The sequence below is a fragment of the Scyliorhinus torazame genome, chromosome 3 (genome assembly GCF_047496885.1).
Source record: "Scyliorhinus torazame isolate Kashiwa2021f chromosome 3, sScyTor2.1, whole genome shotgun sequence".
Lineage (NCBI taxonomy): Eukaryota > Metazoa > Chordata > Chondrichthyes > Carcharhiniformes > Scyliorhinidae > Scyliorhinus > Scyliorhinus torazame.
The window spans coordinates 24338426-24362680 of NC_092709.1; the positions used below are offsets into that span (position 1 = coordinate 24338426).

The 24255-nt window shown below is 48.7% G+C and overlaps 1 protein-coding gene across 7 annotated transcripts in view; it reads right to left on the reverse strand.

Moving 5' to 3' along the window:
• Positions 1 to 6436: 6436 nt before the first annotated feature.
• The window catches only part of fut10 (fucosyltransferase 10), a 70761-nt gene continuing 52942 nt past the window's right edge, over positions 6437 to 24255 (reverse strand). For all 7 annotated transcript variants that reach the window (XM_072495415.1, XM_072495422.1, XM_072495419.1 and 4 more), the window contains 2 exons: positions 14578 to 15413; positions 6437 to 14003 (listed from right to left, as the gene is read on the reverse strand). In XM_072495415.1, the coding sequence (XP_072351516.1) occupies positions 13773 to 14003; positions 14578 to 15413 (1067 nt within the window). In that variant the 3' untranslated portion in view covers positions 6437 to 13772. The remainder of the gene's footprint in view (positions 14004 to 14577; positions 15414 to 24255) is intronic.

The following is a 24255-nucleotide window of genomic DNA, read 5'->3' on the forward strand; positions in this document are numbered from 1 at the left end:
AAAATTGATGCACAGAGAGATCTGGGAGTTCAGGTCCATTGTACCCTGAAGGTGGCAACGCAGGTCGATAGAGTGGTCAAGAAGGCATACAGCATGCTTGCCTTCATCGGACTGGGTATTGAGTACAAGAGTCGACAGGTCATGTTGCAGTTGTATAGGACTTTGGTTAGGCCACATTTGGAATACTGCATGCAATTCTGGTTGCCACATTACCAGAAGGATGTGGATGCTTTAGAGAGGGTGCAGAGGAGGTTCACCAGGATGTTGCCTGGTATGGAGGGTGCTAACTATGAAGAAAGGTTCAGTAGATTAGGATTGTTTTCGTTGGAAAGACGGAGGTTGTGGGGGGACCTGATTGAGGTCAACAAAATTATGAGAGGTATGGACAGGGTGGATAGCAACAAGCTTTTTCCAAGAGTGGAGGTGTCAATTACAAGGGGTCACGATTTCAAGGTGAGAAAGGGAAAGTTTAAGGGAGATGTGCGTGGAAAGCTTTTTACGCAGAGGGTGGTGGGTGCCTGGAACGCTTTGCCAGCGGAGGTATAGAGGCGGGCACGATAGTATCATTTAAGATGCATCTAGACAGATATATGAACGGGCGGGGAACAGAGGGAAGTGGATCCTTGGAAAATAGGTGACTGGTTTAGATAAAGGATCTGGATCGGCGCAGGCTGGGAGGGCCAAAGGGCCTGTTCCTGTGCTGTAATTTTCTTTGTTCTTTGTTCTTGTTCTACATTTAAAACCCTTCAAACGACTTATTGATGAAAGAATCTCTCCAATCACTCAACACAGTAATAGACTAGTTCACTTTCAAAATAAAATATTTTGAACAATAGGGTGCTTTCAAGCTCTGGATTTAATTTAGCTTAACCACTCTGAAGTTGAAGCTCTAGTTGTCGGGTCTACGAGCCTCCAGTGTGTCAACTGGAGACACAATGACAGTCAGAATAATGTCCTAACTCTAATACGGTGCTCACAATCCTAACCAGCCCAAATCTTCCAACCCTGTAAATTGATCACGGCAACAGAGGATAACGTTGCACCGATGCCCAAGGCTTGTGCAGTGGACCATAAGATGTATGAACATAAGTAGGCCATTCAACACATCGACTCTGCTCCATCATTCAATGAGATAGTGATTGATCTGATAATCCTCAACTCCACATTCCCGTCTCATCCCTATAAACCTTGATTCCCTTACTGTTTAAAAAGCTATTTCAGCCTCGAACATACTTAACAACCTCATAGAATCTCTACAATGCAGAAGGCCATTCGGTCCATCAAGCCTGCACCGACCCTCTGAAAGAGCCGCTCCCCAGCCCTATCTCCGTAATCCCACCTAACCTATGAACACTAAGGGGCAATTTAGCATGGACAATCCACCAAACCTGCACATCTTTGGACTTTCGACTGTAGGAGGAAACCCACGCAGACACGGGAAGAATGTGCAAACTCTACACAGTCACCCAAGGTTGGAAGTGAACCTGAGTCCCTTGCGCTGTGAGGCAGCAGTGCTAATCACTGTGCTACCATGCCGTCCCCTACAACCTCGACAGCCTTCTGCAGTAAAAGAAATCCACAGATTCATTGCCCTCTGAGAAGAAATTCTTCCTCATCTCTCTCTTAAATGGGTGACCCGCTTCCCCTGGGATTATGTCCTTCCACAAGGGGAAGCAACCAAGCAGCATCTACCCTGTCATGCCCTCGGAGAATGTAGTTATTCATTCATGGGATTGGGCGCTGCTGGTTGGGCCAGCATTTATTGCCCATCCCTAATTACCCTTGAACTGAGTGACTTGCTGGGCCATTTCAGAGGGCATTTAAGAGTCGACCACATTGCTGTGGGTCTGGGGTCACATGTAGGCCAGACTAGGTAAGGATGGCTGATTTCCTTCCCTGAGGTATTAGTGAATGTGATGAACGGTCACTGTAACACTGTACCCTTGTCATCATATAAGGTGATGTCCCCTTTAAGACCGGGCTTGGAACCCTGGGGAGCTCCGCCTCCGGCTCCGCCCATCTGGGAGCTGTATATAAGGGGCCGCCTTGTGGCCAGTGCAGCCGTTAGCACACATCTCGGCACTAGTCTAGTTCTTAGTTTATTGCCAGAAGAACAAAGAACAGTCGGCTCGAAAATCAGGCTCTCAGGCCCGCAGGCCTCGCAATGCGGCTGCGCACCGACCCGACACGCCCCCTTCTGACACGCCATCAGCCTTGTGCGAATCATGGGAGCGGCCATCTTGTCGGCGGCCATCTTCTCGACCCGACACGCGCAGCCGGTGTGGGCCATTTTACGAGTCCGACTCGGCTGAGGACTCCATCTACCCGCGAGTGGGAGCGATCACCCTCGACCAAACTCGGCCAAAACACCTGCAGAAGTCTATGATGCAGGTCCAGGTCAACGGACGTGACACTGCATGCCTCTTCGACTCCGGGAGCACGGAGAGCTTTATCCATTCTGAAACGTTAAGGCGCTGCTCCCTGCGCACCCATCCCGCGTCCCAAACCATAGCCCTCACATCCGGGTCTCACTCGGTACAAATCAAGGGGTACTGTATCGCGGATCTCTCGATCCAGGGCGCCAAGTACACCCGTTTCAAATGTTATATCCTTCCCCACCTCTGTGCCCCCCCTGCTGCTCGGACTAGATTTCCAGTGAAGCCTGACACTGAAGTTCGACGGACCCTTGCCCCCCCCTCACGGTATGCTGCCTTGTGACACTGAAAGTCGCACCCCCCCATGCTATTCGCAAACCTCACTCCCGACTGTAAGCCAGTCGCCACCAGGAGCCGGTGGTACAGTGCCCAAGATATGACTTTTATCAAGTCAGAGGTCCAGTGTTTACTGGGAGAGGGGGTCATCGAGGCTAGCAACAGCCCTTGGAGAGCGCAAGTGGTGGTAGTCCCGTCCGGGGATAAGAAACTGATGGTCGTGGATTATAGCCAGACCATAAACCGATTCACGCAGCTTGATGCGTACCCCCTTCCTCGCATCGCGGAAATGGTAAATTGGATCGCCCAATACCGAGTATTTTCCACGGTCGACCTCAAATCCGCCTACCACCAGCTCCCCATTCGACCAAAAGACTGCCCCTATACTGCCTTCGAAGCAGCCGGCCGGCTCTTCTTCTTCCTCAGGGTCCCCTTCGGCGTCACAAATGGGGTCTCCGTCTTTCAAAGGGCAATGGATCAAATAGTGGACCAGTACGGTTTGCGGGCTACTTACCCGTACTTGGACAATGTCACCATCTGTGGCCATGACCAGCAGGACCATGATGCTAATCTCGAAAAGTTCCTTCAGACCGCCTGGGCCCTTAACCTGACCTATAATGAGGAAAAATGCGTTTTCCACACATCCCGGCTAGCCATCCTCGGCTATGTCGTGGAAAACGGGGTCCTAGGTCCCGACCCCGACCGCATGCAACTTAAGGAACTCCCCCTCCCCCGCAGCCTCAGGCCCTCAAACGGTGCTTGGGGCTCTTCTCCTACTACGCCCAGTGGGTCCCCAAGTATGCGGACAAAGCCCGCCCACTCATGAAGACCACCACTTTTCCCCCTCTCGGCTGAGGCTCAATTGGCCTTCAACCGCATCAAGGCCGATATCGTCAAGGCCCCTTCCAGGTAGAGAGCGATGCATCAGACATCGCCCTGGCTGCTACCCTCAATTAGGCAGGCAGACCAGTAGCGTTCTTCTCCCGGACCCTCACCGCCTCCGAGGTTCGACACTCTGCAGTCGAGAAGGAGGCACAAGCCATTGTGGAGGCTGTGCGGCGCTGGAGACACTACCTAGCCGGTAGGAGGTTCACCCTCGTCACCGAATAACGGTCAGTCACCTATCTGTTTGATAACACGCAACGGGGCAAAATAAAAAACGATAAAATTTTGAGGTGGAGGATCAAACTCTCCACCTACACATACGATATCAAGTATCGTCCAGGGGAGCTCAACGAGCCTCCAGATGCCCTGTCCTGCGGCACATGCGCCAACGCGCAGGACGACCGCCTGCAAGCCATCTACAATGACCTCTGCCACCTGGGGGTTACCCGGCTCATCCATTTTATCAAGTCCCGCAACCTACCTTACTCAACCAAGGAGGTCAAGGCCATGATCAGGGCCTGCCAGATCTGTGCGGAGTGCAAACCACACTTCTATCGGCCAGACAAGGTTTGGCACGTAAAGGCCTCGGGGTCCTTTGAGCGACTGAGCGTGGACTTCAAGGGGCCCCTCCGTCCACCAATCGTAATGCCTATTTGTATAAATCTGTAAAGATTTAATCACCTGCTAATGCTCGCATTCCAAGCATTGTCTGGCATCTTTGAATCTGTCTATATATATGTTTCTGGAACATACCTCTTCATTCACCTGAGGAAGGAGCAGCGCTCCGAAAGCTAGTGACATCAAAACAAACCTGTTGGCCTTGAACCTGGTGTTGTAAGACTTCTTACTATTTCTTCACCGTTATCGATGAGTTCTCCCGTTTCCCATTCGCCATTCCCTGCCCCAACATGACCTCAGCCACCGTGATTAAGGCACTGCACAGCATCTCCACTCTGTCGGTTTCCCCGCTTATATCCACAGCGACCGGGGTACATCGTTCATGAGCGATGAACTGCGCCAGTATCTGCTCAGCAAAGGCATCGCCTCGAGCAGAACGACCAGTTAGAACCCGCAGGGAAACGGGCAAGTGGAGAGGGAGAACGCGACAGTGTGCAAGGCTGTCCTTCTGGCCCTACGGTCGAGAAGTCCCAACTACCCGCCGACAGGAGGTCCTGCCCGACGCCCGACACACCATTAGGTCGCTCCTCTGCACGGCCACGAATGAGACCCCTCACAACCGATTGTTTGTCTTCCCCAGGAAGTCTACCTCTGGGGTCTTGCTTCCACCTTGGCTGACGGCTCCAGGAACTGTTCTTCTCCGGAGGCACACGAGGAGCCATAAAACGGACTCCCTGGTCGAAAATGTCCGATTACTCCACGCCAACCCATTACGCCTACATCGAGTACCCCGACGGCAGGCAAGATACAGTTTCCCTCCGGGATCTGGCACCCGCTGGATCCCCCACTACAGACGCCCCTTCCCGCGCCGCTCCCCTGCAGGACCCGGCAACCACTACAACACACCCACTCCCGGCCCCACCCCCCGTTGTAGAGCACCTACCGCGCCCCCTCCCCTAGCGCTTTACGCACCCCGCCGGCGCCGCTACCCCCGGCCCCGCCTATTCTCCCTGCGCCCTATTCCCCTGCCCCGACCCGGACCAAAGCTCCGACCGCCATGCTCCCGGACGTACCCTCAACCAGGACGTCCGTGTCCGCCGCACCACCGGCCGCCGCACCACCGGCCGAAATGAGGAGGTCGATGAGGACAATCAGGCCACCGAGACGAATGGACTTATGATAGCACTTCACCCCCGCCGGACTCTTTTTTTTTTAAACAGGGGGTGAATGTGATGAACGGTTACTGTAACACTGTACCCTTGTCATCATGTAAGGTGATGTCCCCTTTAAGACCGGGCTCGGAACCCTGGGGAGCTCCGCCTCCGCCCATCTGGGAGCCGTATGCAAGGGACCGCCTTGTGGGCAGTGCAGCTGTTAGCACACGTCTCGGCACTCGTCTAATTCTTAGTTTATTAAAGCCTTCTTTACTGTTTACACTCTAAGCGTCATTATTGAGGGTACCAAAGTGAACAAGGTGGGTTTTTATCGATAATCGGCAATGCAATATCGACTAATGTTCTGAGGGTGGCATTTATAACAAGATGTTATAGGTTCATAAGTGACATTAAAAAAACTGTTGAAGGAATCCCTCACTTACAGTTCAAAACATCAGCCAATGTGAGAAGTAATAATGGCCAAATGCCTGGCAACAACAGTGATGATGTGGAATTAAAAACACATTTATGGAGCATAACCCTTCCAGGTCGTTGTAAAACTGATCGGGATCCATGGGTCTTGTTCCACCTCCGGGTGAAGAATTCTACATTCATATTGCCGGATTTGGGCGGATAAAACACGGTTCAGGATGGTTTTCGGTTGGTGCACTTCCGCATTCAACACAGTAGCTGTTTCACCTTCACTTTTATTCCTTTAGTGTGGTTTTTAATAATAATAATCTTTATTAGTGTCACAAGTAGGCTTACATTATCACTGCAATGAAGTTAGTGAAAATCCCCTCGTCGCCACACTCCGGCACCTGTTCGAGTACACTGAGGGAGAATTCAGAATGTCCAATTCACACAACAACCACGTCTTTCGGGACTTGTGGGAGGAAGCCGGAGCACCGGAGGAAACTCACACAGACACTGGGAGATCGTGCAGACTCCACACAGTGACCCAAGCCGGGAATCGAAGCTGGGACCCTGGCGCTGGGAAGCAACACTGCTAACCACTGTTCTACTGTGGCGTCAACCAATGACGAGCAGTGACAGTGGGAAGACCTGTGCAGACGGCTTCTCGGTCATCCTGTTGTGACACTTTATGTGAGCGCATCAACAGGCACGATTCAAATCAACGCAAGATCACCTTTCTCCTCTGCCGGCTGGTATTCAATGATGCTTTGCCAGGCCAAAGCTTGATGCCAACCAAACACGTTGCGACCCTTCCTGATGAAAGGTCACAGATCCGTCAAGTTAACTGCTTCTCTCTCTCCACAGATGCTGCCAGATCTGCTGAGTGTTTCCAGCATTTTCTGTTTTTATTCCAGTTTGGACCCAGTATAAATTGTAACCTTGGGATTAAGAATCAAAGTTCTTTAATATGTGCACCAGCGAGCTCTCATTTCGCGTTTACTATCACAATTATATACCAGGGAGAATAACTTAAGGAGCATTTGCATTGCACAAAATACAGTACTTTATTTAATAACTTCTTAGGTCAATAAAAAGGTTATCGCAAAGAATTGTGCAAATTAGTACATTTCATATGCTATGTAAAACACTCTGGAGAGAATTTATGAAGGACTCTTCTTGCTATAAGCTCTGCAGAAACCCTGGTGAACTGGCCATTTATTATGTTTCTTTTGGGTTTCCACTGATCTTCCACTTATGCCATGGTGGCAGGTTGAAGGTGTGCTGTCCCTCCCAAACTGCAACTAATCCTGCCAATGATTTTCAAGTTTTACTCTGAGTCACTGTTAACAGTGCACATAGATCTCATTTCTCTTTGCTTTCCTGAGAAACCTCTAGCCTTGGACTTTGGGAAGGAGCAGGAGCGAGAGTACTGATTTCTGGAAAGTGATAGGGAAGGCCAGAAACCTCTTCTCCAGCTGACACTTGAGTACATCGCTGGGGAGGGAGTGCTGCACTGTCGGAGGTGCTGTTCTCCACATGAGATGTTAACCCAAGGCTCTGTCTGCACTCTCAGGCCAATGTAAGTGACCCGATGCCATTATTCAAAGTAAAGAGGCAATTTCCCAGTGTTCTGGCAAACCGACATTCACTAAAGCAAAGATACATGTCGGATCTTGCGGTGTATAAACTGGCTGCTGTGTCTTCTACTTGCAAAAGAGTCCGTATTTCAAAAATACTTAATAGTTGTAAAGCACTTTGGGACGTCCGGAGGCCATGAAAGGTAAATGCAAGACATCCTATTGATCTCAATGTGTCTTAGCTAACAATTTAAAAAAAAATTATGAAGCTTTTGATTAAACAAAGAGGGAAGAATGATTTCCTCTGCTTGGATATATAGTGATGAGTGGTCCATTAGTTTACAACCGTCACTAAGGGATTGAGAGGGGATGGGAGATATTTCCTTACACATAGGGTTGTTGGATTTGAATGCTTTGTCACATGGAGTTGTTGAGATACAAACCATTGTATTTGTTAAGGGAATATTAGGTAAATATTTGAAACAACGAAAGATGCAGGGTTACGGCGAGAGAGGTGGGAAATTGAATTAATTTTGTATTGTGCAAGCAAAGCCGGCTTAATGTACTAATAATATATACACGTGCGTGGGTGTGTATATCTGTGTGTGTGTATCAGTGTATCTGTGTGTGTGTGTGTATCTGGGCGCATGCGTGTATCTGTGCATATGTATATTTGTGCGTGTGCGTGAACCTGTGTGTATCTGCACGTGTATGCATATATCTGTGTGTTCGTGTATCTGTATGTATCAGTGTGTGCATGTATCTGTGTGTGTGCGCATGTATCCATGTATGTGTATATCTGTGCATGTATCTGTGTGTCCATGTGTGTCCGTATATAAATATATATATATATACCACAACTGCAAGAACACGTATGTGCATGCCTATGCCTGTGCACAGAGACGATGTAACGCAATCTCAAGCATACAATTTTAACCCGTGACTGTATATTGCACTTGCGAGTTTCATCTAACCACATGTTACTCCATGTGTCTTCTGACGTGGTATTCCAATAACAAAACATTGTGTAACTTTAAAAGGTGATGAGGAAGTACATTTACAGCAGTGAATTACCAATTCATACCTTGCTTATGAAAACACTTTTGTGTAAGGCTGTCAGATATAAAATTACATTTTGTAGGATACAATCAGTGCATAGGGAGTTTAAAAACTACAATACAACTGAGACATTCTGATGGATTCATGACCATAAGCAGAATTCAGAGATCCAATTATAAGCCGTGACTGCCAATGTAGCAACTTTAAAAAATATATATACTGGATACATCAACCACAGCTTGGAAGAAAGCTAATATGATGGGGACAGATATTATGAAAGTGAAAATGAAATGAAAATCGCTTATTGTCACAAGTCGGCTTCAAATGAAAAGCCCCTAGTCGCCACATTCCGGCACCTGTTCGGGGAGGCTGGTACGGGAATCGAACCGTGCTGCTGGCCACACTAATGCTGCTCATGTTCGTACTGTGACAACAGGGGGGAGAATTTTCACTGGATATCATTGGTCCAAATGCATGACAAGGTCATTTTAAAAGCATGAACCATTATTCTGACTGTAGGGTAGGGAATTTCAAAATGGAGTCTCTGACAGATAGAAAAGCATGATGCAAATTTCAGGGGGCTCAAGAACATCACATGTTTAACTCCCGCTCATCAGATTTCTACATTTTTCTCAAACCGTGGACTGATCGGGGGTAACGTTAACCCATGTTGCCAGGCAGGAAACTGGCCGGGTCAGGCGGAACGTAAGTTTTAACGGACCACCCCTTCCCGCAAAACAAACACTCCACTGGTTGGAGTCATACCCATCAGAAAGGAAGATGGATATTGGGAGTCAATCATCTCAGCTCCAGGACATCACTGCAAGAGTTCCTCAGTGTAGTGTCCTGGGCCCAACCATCTTCAGCTGCTTCATCAATGACCTTCCTTCCATCTTAAGGCCAAAAGCGGAGGTATTTGCTAATGATTGCGCAATGTTCAGCACCATTCGCGACTCCTCAGAAACTGAAGCACTCCATGCCAAATGCAGCAAGATCTGGACAACATTCAGGCTTGGGCTGATACGTGGCAAGTAACATTTGCACCACACAGATGCCAGGCTATGACTACCTCCAACAAGAGAGGATCCAACCATCTTCCCTTGACATTCAATAGCTCCCACCTCTGATGAAAGGTCACAGATCGTAAACTTTAACCCTGGGCGGAATTCTCCCATCTGGGACGAAGTCCCATGCTAGGGGCGGGATCGTGAAGTCTTTCTTGCTGTGGAAGTCAGCAGGAAGCCACACCATATCTTCCTGACCCATTAATAATGCAACCATTTTTACAGGGCCATATTCCGTGCCGGGGCATGCCTGTTGGCGCATAATCCACTGTCGTATCTGCGGGTCAAATTGAAAAGGTAGCCATCATTAGCCCACTATTGAAGAAAGGTCCCCTGAAAATGAGGATGGATCTCCGGGAATACTCTTGAGGCTGAAAGATGGACTTCCTTGATGACACTCAATCTGGAAGATCCACCTGTGGGTGCTTTTCCCACCCACTGCTGTGGTGTTCCCGGGTCCAGGGCTGCTGGCACCCTCCATTCCGAACTCCGGAGGCTGCTCCATTGTTCCAGACATATTTTGCCACTGGTGTCATGGAGAACGGGGGATGGGTGGAAGATTCTGGTCAGGCCTTCATCGGCATCCCATTAGTGGGATTCAAATCACAGTTTCATGCCAGCCTCCAGTGGGTTTCCCGAGCTGCCATGGCGGACAACAGCGGAACATCCCATGGGAAATTAGCACTGGCCCAAATTCTTCCCCCTCGCTCACCGTCGAACCTTCTGATGGAGCCATGAGAGAACTCCACCCTCTGTTTCTTCTCCACAGATGCTGCCAGACCTGCTGAATATTTACAGAATTTTCTGTCCTTTCTCTGGATATTAGGAAATGGAACAGAGTTTTATGGGCAGCATAATGGTTAGCACAATTGCTTCACAGCTCCATGGTCCCAGGTTCGATTCCCGGTTTGGGTCACTGTCTGTGCGGAGTCTGCACGTCCTCCCCGTGTCTGCGTGGGTTTCCTCCGGGTGCTCCGGTTTCCTCCCACAGTCCAAAGATGTGCAGGTTAGGTGGATTGGCCATGCTAAATTGCCCTTCGTGTCCAAAATTGCCCTTAGTGTCGGGTGGAGTTATTGGGTTATGGGGATAGGGTGGAGGTGTGGGCTTGGGTAGGGTGCTCTTTCCAAGAGCCGGTGCAGACTCGATGGGCCGAATGGCCTCCTTCTGCACTGTAAATTCTATGTAGTTTTGCAGTCGAAAATGTTTTTCGGTTTTTGGAGGTGGGATCGCCTGGATATGATCCTCAATTGAACTTAAGCAGGAAGCATTGTTAACCGTCCAGGGAATTAACACACCAAAGCAAATGCTCATGAAAGAAATGAGTTAATCCTTCATTTTCCACTGCACAAGTTATGTGATTGAAGTTTCCCCAACCAGCGTCTTTTTGGGTTAAAAATATAACAAAAAAGAAATGTCGTTCTTCTGAAATGCGAGTGGGAAACATATTTTGAAAGTGCTAACGTGACTGATAAAGCAGGAGGAGAGACATTGATAATTAAAAAACTGCATAGAAGGGTGAAAAGCAGAAATTAGAATCCAGAGGATTGTCATTAATAGGCAAAGGTTAAATAGCGCAGGACAGATCTGTCTCATAGCAATACATTAAAAGCACAATATACCAAGTGCAAAGTGCTTCTTATCCCTACTTGTGAATAAGTTTATTCATTCTTGCAGTCTGGTTGAACTTAGTGTGCGTTCTTTCACAATGAGCATGATAATGTAGCATGTGACTATACTTATGGGAAACAGGTAACTCTTTAACCCTCAAGTCAGGAAACTCAGCTGGAGCTTATTAAATGCAAGCTCCAAAATTGCAAGGCTGCACTCCCAACGTGGAGTCTCCTTCAATGGGCCAATTAGAGGGTCCGATGTGCAGTAAACTCGGTCTGATCTTTCAGCCATATGGCTCACGATTTCCAGGTTAAAAGTGTAGCTTCCAGATCAATGCGGGCTTCGCGGAACTGCAAGGGTGGAAAGGACAGCTCGACATGAAACAGGCACTGTGGCACCAAACCAGGCTCAATTCAGTCGACGACCAGAGAAAGACAAGTTTCATCCGATTCTTGTCGGTCCCGTAACAGAACGACAACAAATACAGAAACATTTTCATCTGATTTAGAACAAAGCAACAGCAATAATTTCCCCCCATATAGCGCATTTAACAAAGTGAAATGTACCCAACTTGAACACTGCCGCAAAGAGAGACGTGTTTCTGAAGCTTCATCGGGGCAAACCCAAGAATGCCAAATTTCAAACAATCACAACAATTTATACAACAGGATAAAATGGTGCTGATTGGTTGGCAAGTTAACTCTGATTGATTGAGGTATTGCCATGGAGAAGGGGGCTTACCAGGCTCCCGGGTAATTCAAAAACTGCACAAAGCTTGAACATATATCTTTTGTTTGCAGAGAATGGATCCCTGCGTATGAATGTACGTTGCTTCTGGCAAGCATAAATGAGAGTGATTTGAACCACCTGGGAGCTTGGTGAGCCTAGAGCCCCCTATTACTTTCTCCATGACAACGCCCCAGCCAATCAAAGTCGACTTGCCAATCAATCAGCGCCCTTTTCTCCTGTAGTATAAATTGTTGTGGTCATTTAAAATTTGGCCTTCTTGCATTTGTCCTGATGAGTACAAGATGAAAAGCTTTAGCAACACGTCTCTCTTTTCAGCTATGTGGTAAAATATTATTCGGCATTTCACAGGAGCATTATTAAACAAAGTTTGACACAAAGCACACGCTGGGACAGGTGACCAGAAACCTGGTCGAAGAGGTAGATTTCACAGGCCGTCTGAACAAGAAAGAGGTAGAAAGCTGAAGAGGTTTAGGAAGGGAATTCTAGGACTTAAAAGCCTAAATAGCTGAAGGTACAGCCTCCAGTCGTGGAACGAATGGACGTCGGATACGCACACGGAGCCACAATTGGAGGAGCAGAGGGATCCGGAAGGGTTGCAGTTCTGGAGGAAGCTCCAGATATAAGGAAGCCATATTGAGATGTAAAAACGTGTATGAGAACTTTATAATCCAGGTGTCATTGGACCAGACGCCAAGTAAGTCAGTGAGCACAAGGTTGACAAGTGAGCAGGACTTGATGTGAGTTAAGGGGTGAGCAGCAAAAGTTTTGAATGAGTTCAAGCGCACAGAGAGTTTATAGTGGGAGGCTGTCCAGGAGAGCATTGGAACAGTTGAGCTCACAAAGGATTGGATGAGGGTTTCAGCAGCAGATGCTGCTGATGCAGATGCACAGTAGCACAGTGGTTAGCAAAGTTGCTTCACAGCTCCAGGGTCCCAGGTTCGATTCCCGGCTTGGGTCACTGTCTGTGCAGAGTCTGCACGTTCTCCCCGTGTCTGCGTGGGTTTTCTCCCGGTGCTCCGGTTTCCTCCCAGTCCAAAGATGTGCAGGTTAAGTGGATTGGCCATGATAAATTGCCCTGAGTGTCCAAAAATGTTAGGTGGGGTTACTGGGTCACGGATTTAGGGTGGAGATGTGGGCTAAGCTGGGGTGCACTTTCCAAGGGCTGGTGCAGACTCGATGGGCCGAATGACCTCCTTCTGCACTGTAAATTCTATGATTCTATGATGAGCTGAGGGAGGGAAAGGGACAGATGATGTTACAGACTACACAGAATCTCACAGTCCTCATTAGTCAGTTAATATTTTCTATCTGATCACCTTATTGGCGAAATTCAAGTCTGCATTACGCTGGTAGCCAGCCACCTCAGTTTAGTTTGATATGCATCAACTTTACATGTGAGCCCTTGTAACTACGGCTTGAAAAGATGCTGTGGGATAATGGCAGCAGTTAAGCACCAACATTTCCGTCTGAGATTCCGTTCTAACTAACGTAGAACATGCAATGTTCTATTCATTTTAAAAGAGTTAACACTTGCAGGAAAATAGCAGAGGGGATCTTCAGAAGAACCTGTTCAGCATTTAAACATTTACCACAGCATAATTTCAAGGTCCATGAGACTTAAAATGGCTCTTACTGAGAAAATCCCCTGCGCATGAGAAAACATCACTTACTTCAAGTTACAATCAGCTGACAGATGCTACAGTTAATTCCTATCACACTGCACAATCACTTAAGTGGTACGGCTAAAATAACACGGCTGCACTAAGGCACTTTGTAATTGCTACTTCTTTTTCCTCACTTGGTAAGAAGTCCTCAGCCTGCTTTGAAATGCAGAAAATCAGCATCACTGGTTGCAATTCTGCTGCCATTCCCGAGGGCCATCGTAAGAGTAGAGGCTCTTTTTAAAAACAAATATCTGATTGCAATTAAAGTTGGTCCTTAAACACCACTCGCCAGAACTTTTCAGTTGTGAAGTTTCGGTTCAGCTCCACCAGGTGTCTCAGTGCAGTGGCTTCTCGTTTTGACTGGTGGAAACTTGGCATCCATAAATCTCGGACAAGTGCCCTGCCCATCGAGGGTGGCAGGAATGTGAACGCCTCTGGCGCTGGACAGCTCAGGTGATTAGCTTGCGCCTGCCACTGAATTGGCGATAAACCCTGTTGGTGAGGCAAAAGAGGGTAAACAAATTAGCAGGGAAAAAAAGGCACAAATCCAGGTTTCTAACAGTCAGAGAAACCCACCGAAGACATTTAAGCGTTGCCTAATTCAAAAATTTTAAACCCAGTCTTCGGAGGAAGCCATGGCCACCTGCGCCATTTCTGTTTTCCCCACCAAATTTCCCTCACCGCCACGGGATTGATTATAAAAGTTTGGTAAAGACCCAGGATCCTTCAGAAGGCCCGGTGTCCTTCAGAAGGCCCGAAAGGGACTCACAGAAGCATGGGTTCCACTAAGGCCCGAATCTCACTGCATTCTCACTTGACATGGTGAGCAGGTGACAACTCTCCCCATTCCCTCCCATTCTGACTGGGATTTAATCTCCAGTCTACAATCAGGGCATAATCCCAGCAGATTGGCGTTATGGGCCTACCAAATAGAAATTGGACTCAGGTCCTTTCTCAACCCAGGAATGTTTCGGCCCCTGATGTCAACCTGGGAGCAATTTTGCCACCTGCCTCAGGTTTTGATATGACCTCATAGACAATGGCAGTGAGCGTACACCTAATGTACCTCTTGCTTTCTTCTGAGGTTTTCCCACACTCGGTTGCACACCAGACATTCAAAGGCATCAATGTAATTGGCCTGGGAAACATCTCGAACTCCCCACTTGCGCTCTTTCATGGCAGTCAGTAGCTTCTCGTTGGAGATTGGACCTTTCCACTTCCACTCGAGGTAGCCCTCGTACCGTTGGTCATTCCCGTCCAATTGCATTATGTACTCCGCCAACTCCTTGGGGTGTGAAAAGCTGCTGACAAGGATGGCACTTTTATTGTTGGGAAGCCAGTCTGCAATACTGGGGGAGCCATAATAAACCGGAACCGCTCCCAGTTTGAAAGGGCGCCACAGCTTCTCAGTGATGTAATCGTCGCAAATTGCGTTCTCGAACGCCAGGATAAATTTGTACTGAGCAAGAATCTTATAAAATCTATGGTCGTCCATGGTTGTGGGATCCTTCAGGCTACCCGGAAGATCCTTGTTGTGTAAACATTCCCCGTAAGAATCCACCGGGATGTATTTCATCAATTCAAGCACATAACTGTCTCGGTCTGAAGGTGGATCACAGTCAGACTGTACGTACACTAATGGCGCCAGGTGTTCCCTCAGCCGATTCTTCTGAGACAGTGGGATCAAGTACTTGCGAGATTTCAGCTCCTCGAGGCTCTCCAGGTACTGGGTAGTTAACGGCATATGAGAGTTGCGGCTGAATGTGGAAGTGTAATTAAATAATGTGATTGCGGGCTCGTGAAAAAGCTTGTAGTTGTTTTTAGGCGACTCCTCGTGGAACAAGGCCCATTCATGGCGGGGTTTCCGGGGCAACGGCAAACTGTTGACCTGGAAATCCGTACCTATTCAATTCAGGAAAGCAAAAGGGATAAAGGTGAGCATGTTAAAACAACGTGCATAAAATAGCAAGTCTGCATGTTGAATCAGACGCGTACCCAACTGTTAATCAGCTCCTTATTCAGACTAATCCCAATGCACAGTTCGAACTGAACCATCTGGGGGTTGAAGCCGTCATTGCCTGTTCTGCGTGGCTCAATTACACACGAGCTTCATCTACTGAGCCGTACGAACCAGGCGGGTGGCGATAGGGAAAGTTAGGATTAGAAATGGGATTTGGGGAAACAGTGAGCTCCACCCCACACTCCAGACCCATGTTTGGTCACAATTCGATGACCTCCCTGTTCTAGTGCAAGGATAGGCTCTGGGTGAAATGAATCCCATGATAGGAAGCGCAAGTTGGCACTTACCAACCACGCCAAGAAAACTGCTCATTTTAAAAGGATGCTAAATAATTGATACCTGTGGAAAACAATCTCAGAAGGGGAGGGGTGCAAACAGGAGAGGGACAAAAGAATTAAAATGCTTTAAACTCATTTCCTCCCTCACCCAAAAATAGGTACAGATGCGAAGCAATCTTAAAAGCAAAGGAAGCTGATAATTATCTTTGCTTTAGTCCAACCTTGGGAGAAGCACCACTTGCAACGAGCTGCCAACTTACAAGTTAACCTTTCATTTACCACAACACCCTGTGGCTTAAGGGAACACAACAGCCCCATGGCAGTAGAATAATGCATTACAAGATGCACTGCAGCAACTCTTCTTCGTCAGGATCTCCCAAATCCCATTCCACGATCACCCATTAGGACAAGGGCAGCACACGCTTCGTTACATCGCCATCTGTAAGTGACGTGGAAATGTATCACCGTTCCTTCAGTGGCCGCAAATTCAAATCCAAAGCGGTCCCCACTCTAAATTTCAAAGGCGGGGGATGGTGTGTGAAAGAGGGAGGAGGGGTGGGGGGGGGGGGGGGGGGGGAAAGAAGGAGAGGAGGAAGGGGTGAAAAGAGGGAGCAGAGTTCAAGTTTCCACATTGTAACCACTCTGGGTAAAGAATTGAGACAACTAATTGTTCAATACATTTCACAACAGTATCTTTAAAAATAGGCTGTGTAGGTTACAGGGGTAAAATATTGACACGGTAAATGACTCCATGCCATAGCTGTTGACCCTACCTCACGAATACATACATTAATTTTTAAAATAGACTTCAGACAAACTGCTGTTCTATGTGATACTACTGCCAGCTGACAGTGCAAAATAATGGCCCAGCACCAAGCTAATAAACTGGGGACTAATGCTCCCCGACAAGCTTGTTTGCACACCCCAAATATTACATAGCTGCTGATGTGTGCTAACTAAGACAGGCTAAGGCAGACCGTGGGCCTGATCCAGCATAGAAAAATCTGCCCACCTGAAAAACTAAGGGAGAGTTGGAGATGGACAGCTTTAAACTCATAGGGAAATAAACTGGGTTCAGAATATGAGGAGGCCCAAGGAATATGTGTTGGAGCAATAATCGAGGGCAAGTAAAAGCTTATGTGGAAATTAATACCGTGGTAATGTTAAGGAAATAGAGAAAGACAAATGTCTATGACAAATGTGGAACCTCAAAGATTCTCCATCAGGCCAAGAGATTTGTTTGACCTACTCGCTGGAGTTCAGAAGAATGAGAGGTGATCTCATTGAAGAGAATAAGATTCTGAGAGATAGATGCAGACATGATGTTTCTGCCTGTCGAGGAATCTAAATCTAGGGAACGCAGTTTAAAGATTATGGGCGCAAATCGCCAACCCCCCACCAGGTCGGAGAATCGCCGGGGGCTGGTGTGAATCCCGCCCCGCCGTGTCCCGAATTCTCCGCCACCAGAGATTCGGCGGGGGAGGGAATCGTGCCGTGCCGGTCGGTGGCGGCGGGAATCGCGCCGCGCCAGTCGTCGGGCCCACCCCTGCCGATTCTCCGGCCCGCGATGGACCGAAGTCCCGCCGCTGTCCACCCTATCCCGCCGGCGTGGATTAAACCACCTTTTGAACGGCGGGACAAGGCGGCGCTGGCGGGCTCCAGGCTCCTGAGGGGGGCGCCGGTGTGGGTATGCCCCCACGGTGACCTGGCCTGCGATCGGGGCCCACCGATCCGCAGGCGGGCCTGTGCCGTGATGGCACTCTTTTTCTTCCTCCTTCGCCATGGTCTTCACTATGGCGGAGGCGGAAGAGTCCACCTCCCCTGCGCATGCGCGGGGATGACATCAGCAGCCGCTGATGCTCCCGCGCATGCGTCGCCCGGCGAAGACCTTTCGCCGCCGGCTGGCGTGGCGCCAATGGCCTTTCCCGCCAGCCAGCGGAGCGGAAACCACTCCAGTGCGGGCCTAGCCCCTCAAGGTGAGGGCTTGGCCCCTAATGGTGCGGAGACTTCTGCACCTTTGTGGCGGCCCAACGCCGGAGTGGTTCCCGCCACTCCATTACGCCGGAACCTCCCACCCCTCCGAGTAGGGGAGAATCCCGCCCAAAGGGTCCGTCATCTAAGATGGTGATGAGAGGGAACTTTTTCTCTCAAAGGGTCATTCATCTTTGCAATTCTCTTCGCAGAGAGCAGCGGAGGCAGGGTCACTGAATATATTTTCAGCAAAGCCTTTAACAAGGTTCCACATGGGAGACTTATAAAGAAGGCAAATGCACATGGGATACAGGGTGACGTGATCAGGTGGATTCAAAATTGGCTTAGCTGTAGAAGACAGAGGGTGATGACAGATGGCTGCTTTAGTGACTGGAAGCTAGTGACCAGTGGCGTACCACAGAGATCTGCGCTGGGTCCCTGTTGCTTGTCATTTATATAAATGACATAGATGACCATGATGTGGAGATGCTGGCGTTGGACTGGGGTGGGCACAGTAAGAAGTCTTACAACACCAGGTTACAGACCAACAGGTTTGTTTGGAATCACTAGCTGGACTAGTGTGACTCACCTGATGAAGGAGCTGCACTCCGAAAGCTAATGATTCAAACCAAACTTGTTGGACATTAACCTAGTGCTATAGATGACTATGTGTGAGGTAGGATCAGTAAGTTTGCGGATGACACAAAGATTGGCTGGGTGATTAACAGTGTCTTGGAGGGCAGCACGGTGGCACAGTGGTTAGCAGTGCAGCCTCACGGCGCTGAGGTCCCAGGTTCGATCCCGGCTCTGGGTTACTGTCAGTGTGGAGTTTGCACATTCTCCCAGTGTTTGCGTGGGTTTCGCCCCCACAACCCAAAGATGTGCAGGGTAGGTGGATTGGCCACGCTAAATTGCCCCTTAATTGGAAAAATGAATTGGTACTCTAAATTTAGAAAAAAAAGTGTCTTGGGTTACAGGAAGATATAGATGGGATGGTCAAATGGGCAGAAAAGTGGTTCGTGGAATTTATCCCTGAAAAGTGTGATGTGATACACTTTGGAAGGAGTAATGTGACAAGGACGTACTCAATGAATGGCGTGACACTGGGACGTTCCGAGGAACAAAGGGACCTTGGCCTGTTTGTCCATAGATCTCTGAAGGTAGAAGGGCAAATTAATACGGTGGCGAGAAAGGCATATGGGACACTTGCCTTTATCAATCGAGGCATAGATTACAAAAGCAGGGAGGTCATGTTGGAGTCGTATAGAACTTTGGTGAGGCCACAGCTGGAGTACTGTGTGCAATTCTGGTCGCCACATTATAGGGAGGATCTGATTGCACTGGAGGGGGTGCAGAGGAGATTCACCAGGATGTTGCCTGGGATGGAACATTTAACTTATGAAGAGAGGTTGGATAGGCTTGGGTTGTTTTCGCTGGAGCTGAGAAGATTGAGAGGTGACCTGATTGAGGTGTACAAGATTATGAGGGGCATGGACAGGGTGGATAGGGAACAGCTGTTCCCCTTAGCTGAAGGGTCTGTTATGAGGGGACACAAGATCAAAGGGAGGGGCAGGAGGTTGGGGGGGGGGGATTAGAGGAAAAACATTTTTACCCAAAGGGTGGTGATGGTCTGGAACGCTCTGCCTGGGAGGGTGGAGGCTGGTTTCCTCACATCCTTCAAAAAGTACGATGAGCACTTGGCACGTCATAACATTAATGGCAAACCAGATTAGGTAGGTAGATCAGGTGTTTTTCACGCGTCCGTGCAGACTCGGTGGGTCGAAGGGCCTCTTCTGTGCTGTATTGTTCTGTGATTCTGTGATATTTTAGTCCGTGTTAGGCAGATTTTCGATTGACAAGAGAGTCCAGAGTTATGGAAACAGGCAAGAAAGTCTAGGCAAGGCCACAATCGGAACAACCATGATCTTACTGGATGGTGGCGCAAACTCGAAGGGCTGAATGGCCTGCTCCTATTTTGTATCTTCTTGGGAGTGGAAAAATATTACAGCCTCTTCATTTTGACAAAAGGGCTAATAGTTATTGAAGAGAAAAGACATATCTGGCAATAAATAGGAAACCAACTTTCTTGGAGTGAATTTTAAAAATAGGGAGGATGTGAGAGTTTAATTTGAAATCAGGAAGAGATAGAGTCAAATATACGAATAGATTTAGGACCCCAAGAAAGTATCCATGTAAAGAGCCAATCGATACTGCCCGGAGGAGGGAGTGATTTAAAATAAATTTTCATCACCGAGGCGGATAGGGAGAGTTAGGAAAGTTCCCGGCCCCGCCCACCTGCCTCAGAAGTGCCTGCAAAGGTGGGATCTTCATTGCCAGGGGCCAGGTGTGGGCTGGAGTCGGGCCAGCCAAGTGCCCAGGTGGACTGTTTGAAAGGCCCAGGTCAGGGCTGGGGACTTCATCCCAGTTAAAACACAAGGGCCCTCCAGCCCTCTCATTTCTTCACCCCCAACCTGTCTCTTGTGGCATCTCATGACTCCTACGCCAAGGTAAGATCATAGAATTTACAGTGCAGAAGGAGGCCATTCAGCCCATCGTATCAGCACCGGCTCTTGGAAAGAGCACCCTACCCAAGGTCCACACCTCCACCCTATCCCCATAACCCAGTAACCCCATCCAACACTAAGGGCAATTTTGGACACTATGGGCAATTTAGCATGGCCAATCCACCTAACCCGCACATCTTTGGACTGTGGGAGGAAACCGGAGCACCCGGAGGAAACCAACGCACACTCGGGGAGGATGTGCAGACTCCGTACAGACAGTGACCCAAGTCAGGAATCGAACCTGGGACCCTGGAGCTGTGAAGCAATTGTGCTATCCACAATGCTACCATGCTGCCCTGAGAAGTCACCCATCCACTCTTTATGGCTTCCTCATATCCCCAATGCCAAGCTATGCTCCCCTACTCACCCCCTATGGCCTCTTTGTAGCCCTTGTGCAAAGCTATGCCCCCTGCCCCCATCCCCAACTCTTTTAAAAGTTCTCATGTAGGCTAGGGTACACATTGCTCAGAGGGACCGTGAACAGCAACTCTTTAAAAAAAAAACCTGGCCAACTCCATGAAGATTGCGGAGGAGGTGGAGGACGTGCCTATTTCCACAATTGAGCCGGCCAGGTTAAAACGGCGGTGTCGGCCTTAGCAGGAACCAGCCCTTTAAAGGCACTCCCGAAAATCTCACAGCCCAGCCCAGGAATAGGTTCAGGAATCTCGAATTCCAAACCTGCCTGCCATTTTTAAAGGGCACCCAAGTAATCACGCTCTTCAAAATGTTTGGAGATAAAAGATGTCATTGCCCCATCTAAGGGTATGGGAGAGATTGGGTTGTGGTGATCAAGCAAGAGGATTTGGGGGCTGGTTTAGTTTAGTTGGCTGGACGGCTGGTGCATGATGCAGAGCCGAGGCCAGCAGCGTGGGTTCAATTCCCGTATCGGCTGAGGTTATTCATGAAGGCCCTGCCTTCCCAACCTTGCCCCTCACCTGAGGTGTGCTGATCCTCAAATTAAATCACCGCCAGTGAGCTCTCCCCCTCAAAGGGGAAAGCAGCCTATGGTCAGCTGGGGCTATGGTAACTTAACTGTTAGAAGAATGAAGTACTTGAGAATTGTCTGGAGTGACCCTCAATAAGATTGAGAATCCGGAGAGAATGAGCTTAGGTTTTCTGATCTAGGTTCAGTTCACACCAGAAAAGCTCCAAACTGCTTTTAAACGGACTCAAATACAATTGTTCGCCTTGCCAACGGGGGTTTAACTTTGGACACCCATTATTCACAAAAGCAAACATTGTCGAACGTATGCTCGAACATCAAACGTGCTGTGCACGATCAACAGCACCTCATTTGAACATTCCTGTGGAGCCTCATTCCACTGCCGCCTCCCCACCCCTCCGTATTCAACTCCAAAAATTAACTCTTCTCCTGTTCCCACAGGTGCTGCCAAACATGAATATTACCAGCACTTTTTGCTTTAAATCCAAATGTAATGGTAATTGGAGCGCTGCAGGAACCCCCAACAGAGTCGTTTTTACAATTGGAAAACGGCGAAGATTTGGTTTCATTTAGAAATGCAACGTTTGTGTTAAACAATTCGTCCCTAATTGCTTACAGATGCAATCCTGAATTCCAATGAAATGAGGAATTTAACATATTCAGTCACCTTTAAGTAGTGACGTTGATCACCCGTCTTTGGCCAGGACTATTTCATTTAGTAGTTAGCTTTTCTGAAACAGTTGGTTAACTTTTGTAGGCTAATCGATATATGAGGCATAGGTGGTACGTGGTTATCAACATTACGCGCTAGTAATTCAGAGGCCTAGACGAATGCAGAGGCCGAGAGTTCAAATCTCACCGTGAAAGTTTGAGAATTTTAATTCCGCTTTTTAAAAAAAAATGTAAGAACTGACAAGTTGGTATCAGTTTAAGTGACTGCAAAACTGTTGGAAGGTAATCGAAACCCAACTAGTTCACAAGTGCCCTGTCGGGAAGAAAACCTCATCTCGTCAGAATGAAGACTCACCACCACTTGCTCAAGGATAACTATGAATGGGTAGCCATGTGACAGACACAAACCCCAAAAATGGAATGAAACACACATTGAAAGACTGCTACTTTATGTAGATTGACCAGAACTTTCTTAAATGGCCCTAGATTAAAAATAATTTACTGCTGCAAGTTTGGGAGGCGGTGACTGCCAGCAAAGGCATTACAATCAGATGCTAAATACAAATGGCAAGTCTGATTTATTTAAGAATCCAAACAACTGAAATAATTGATAGTGTGGTGTAGGGTTCAAGAATGATCTTCTGGGCTTTGGATACTCACATGCGCATACACATAAATACATATATTCATATAGAACGTGCACAGCAAGTCACAAATTGAGCGCATGTGCATACAATCCCCCCCTCCACTCAATTTGACACCAGGCAATCTCTTCCAGTTTTCGACTGTAAATATTTTGCTCCTCCCACCCCCCGCCCACCAAGGAGGGGGAAGATGAACTATCGGTCATGTCAACTTTTGCTGTGTTTATGAAAAATCCACTTTAGTGAATGCCGCACTTATTTAAATCCAGCAGCGGGTAACCCGAATCTTCCACTAGTCATAAATCAAAAAAGCTGGCACATGACCACCCCCCCACCCCTGCTTCTCCTATACTCGTTTCCAATATTAAACACACAACGGGGCAATCACAAAATACATCAACCAGATTTAATGTTCATCAGCTTGCACATAAATCCAATGACTCTGCGACAGAACACATTTCTGCCATATCAGCTGGACAAAAGTACAGATAGAAAGCTTGCACTCATGATCAGTGAACTATTAAGGGTCTACCATTTGTACCAAGACTGTTTAGACTTTGGGCTGGATTCTCCCAAAATGAGACTATGTCCCCACGCCGGCGGAAAAACGTTTTAATCCTGAAATTCCATGACAAAAGTTGAACAAATTCATAGCCCTGCTAGCAGGGACCCGGAGTGAATCTCGCAGCTTTTGCTGCAGATACGGGCCCCGCACTTCCGAGGCGGAGGCCGCGCATGCGCACGGCGGCAGCCTCCAGCGGCAGCGCTGTGCTCCATGGTGGACTCGGACCCATGCCGAGTAAGGAGACCCCCCCCCCCCCCAATCGGTCCCACATCCCCCCACATTTAATTCCCGGCCACCTGTAAGGCTGTCCCGGTCTCCGTGCGCCGGCCCGCGACCAGGGCGGCTGCGGACTCAGGCGAGCATCCCGACCGGCAAAAGGTGGTTAGTTCCATGCCGTCGGGCACTTGGCTGGTTGGGAGCGAAGGATTGATGAGCGAGCCTCAGGCAATGGGCGCCCGGACGCGCGGTGTACTCCAGCCGCCGCTCCGAGCGCCATGGCAGACTTGGACTGCGGAGGCAGCTTCAAAATGTAGACACCCCCCCGATCGGCAGCACACCTGAAGTTCTGACTGGCCAGATCTGTCCCCCAGCGGCCCATAAGGACCCCTCCCCCTTCCCGGTGTCCGATCTCCCCCGCCCCCCACCAGGGCGGCCGCAGACTGAGTCCGCAGCCGCCACGCGAGCTTCCCGAATGGCAATAGGTAGTTAGCTCCACGCCATCGGGAACTTGGCCGGTTGAGAGTGGATGATCGCTGGGCGGGGTCTGGCAATGGGCCTCCAGCCATGCGGAGTACTCCGTGAACACGCCGATTGTCGGGTCCCGGAGAATTGCCGGGCCCGATTTCTGCATGAAAGTTGATTCTCCGCCCCCGCGCCAAACGCGATTTTGGTGTGGTGCTGCGGATAATCCAGCCCCTCATCTCAACAGATGTTTGTTCAGTTAGTAGTGATCTCTGCATGTGCATGTATATAAGGGGTTAATGTGTAATCAGTAGCACCACATGATCACTAGAGGGCCGGACCAACAGGGGTATAAAAGGCAACCACATTGGGTCTCTCTCTCTCTCTTGGGTGCACTGTGACCAGG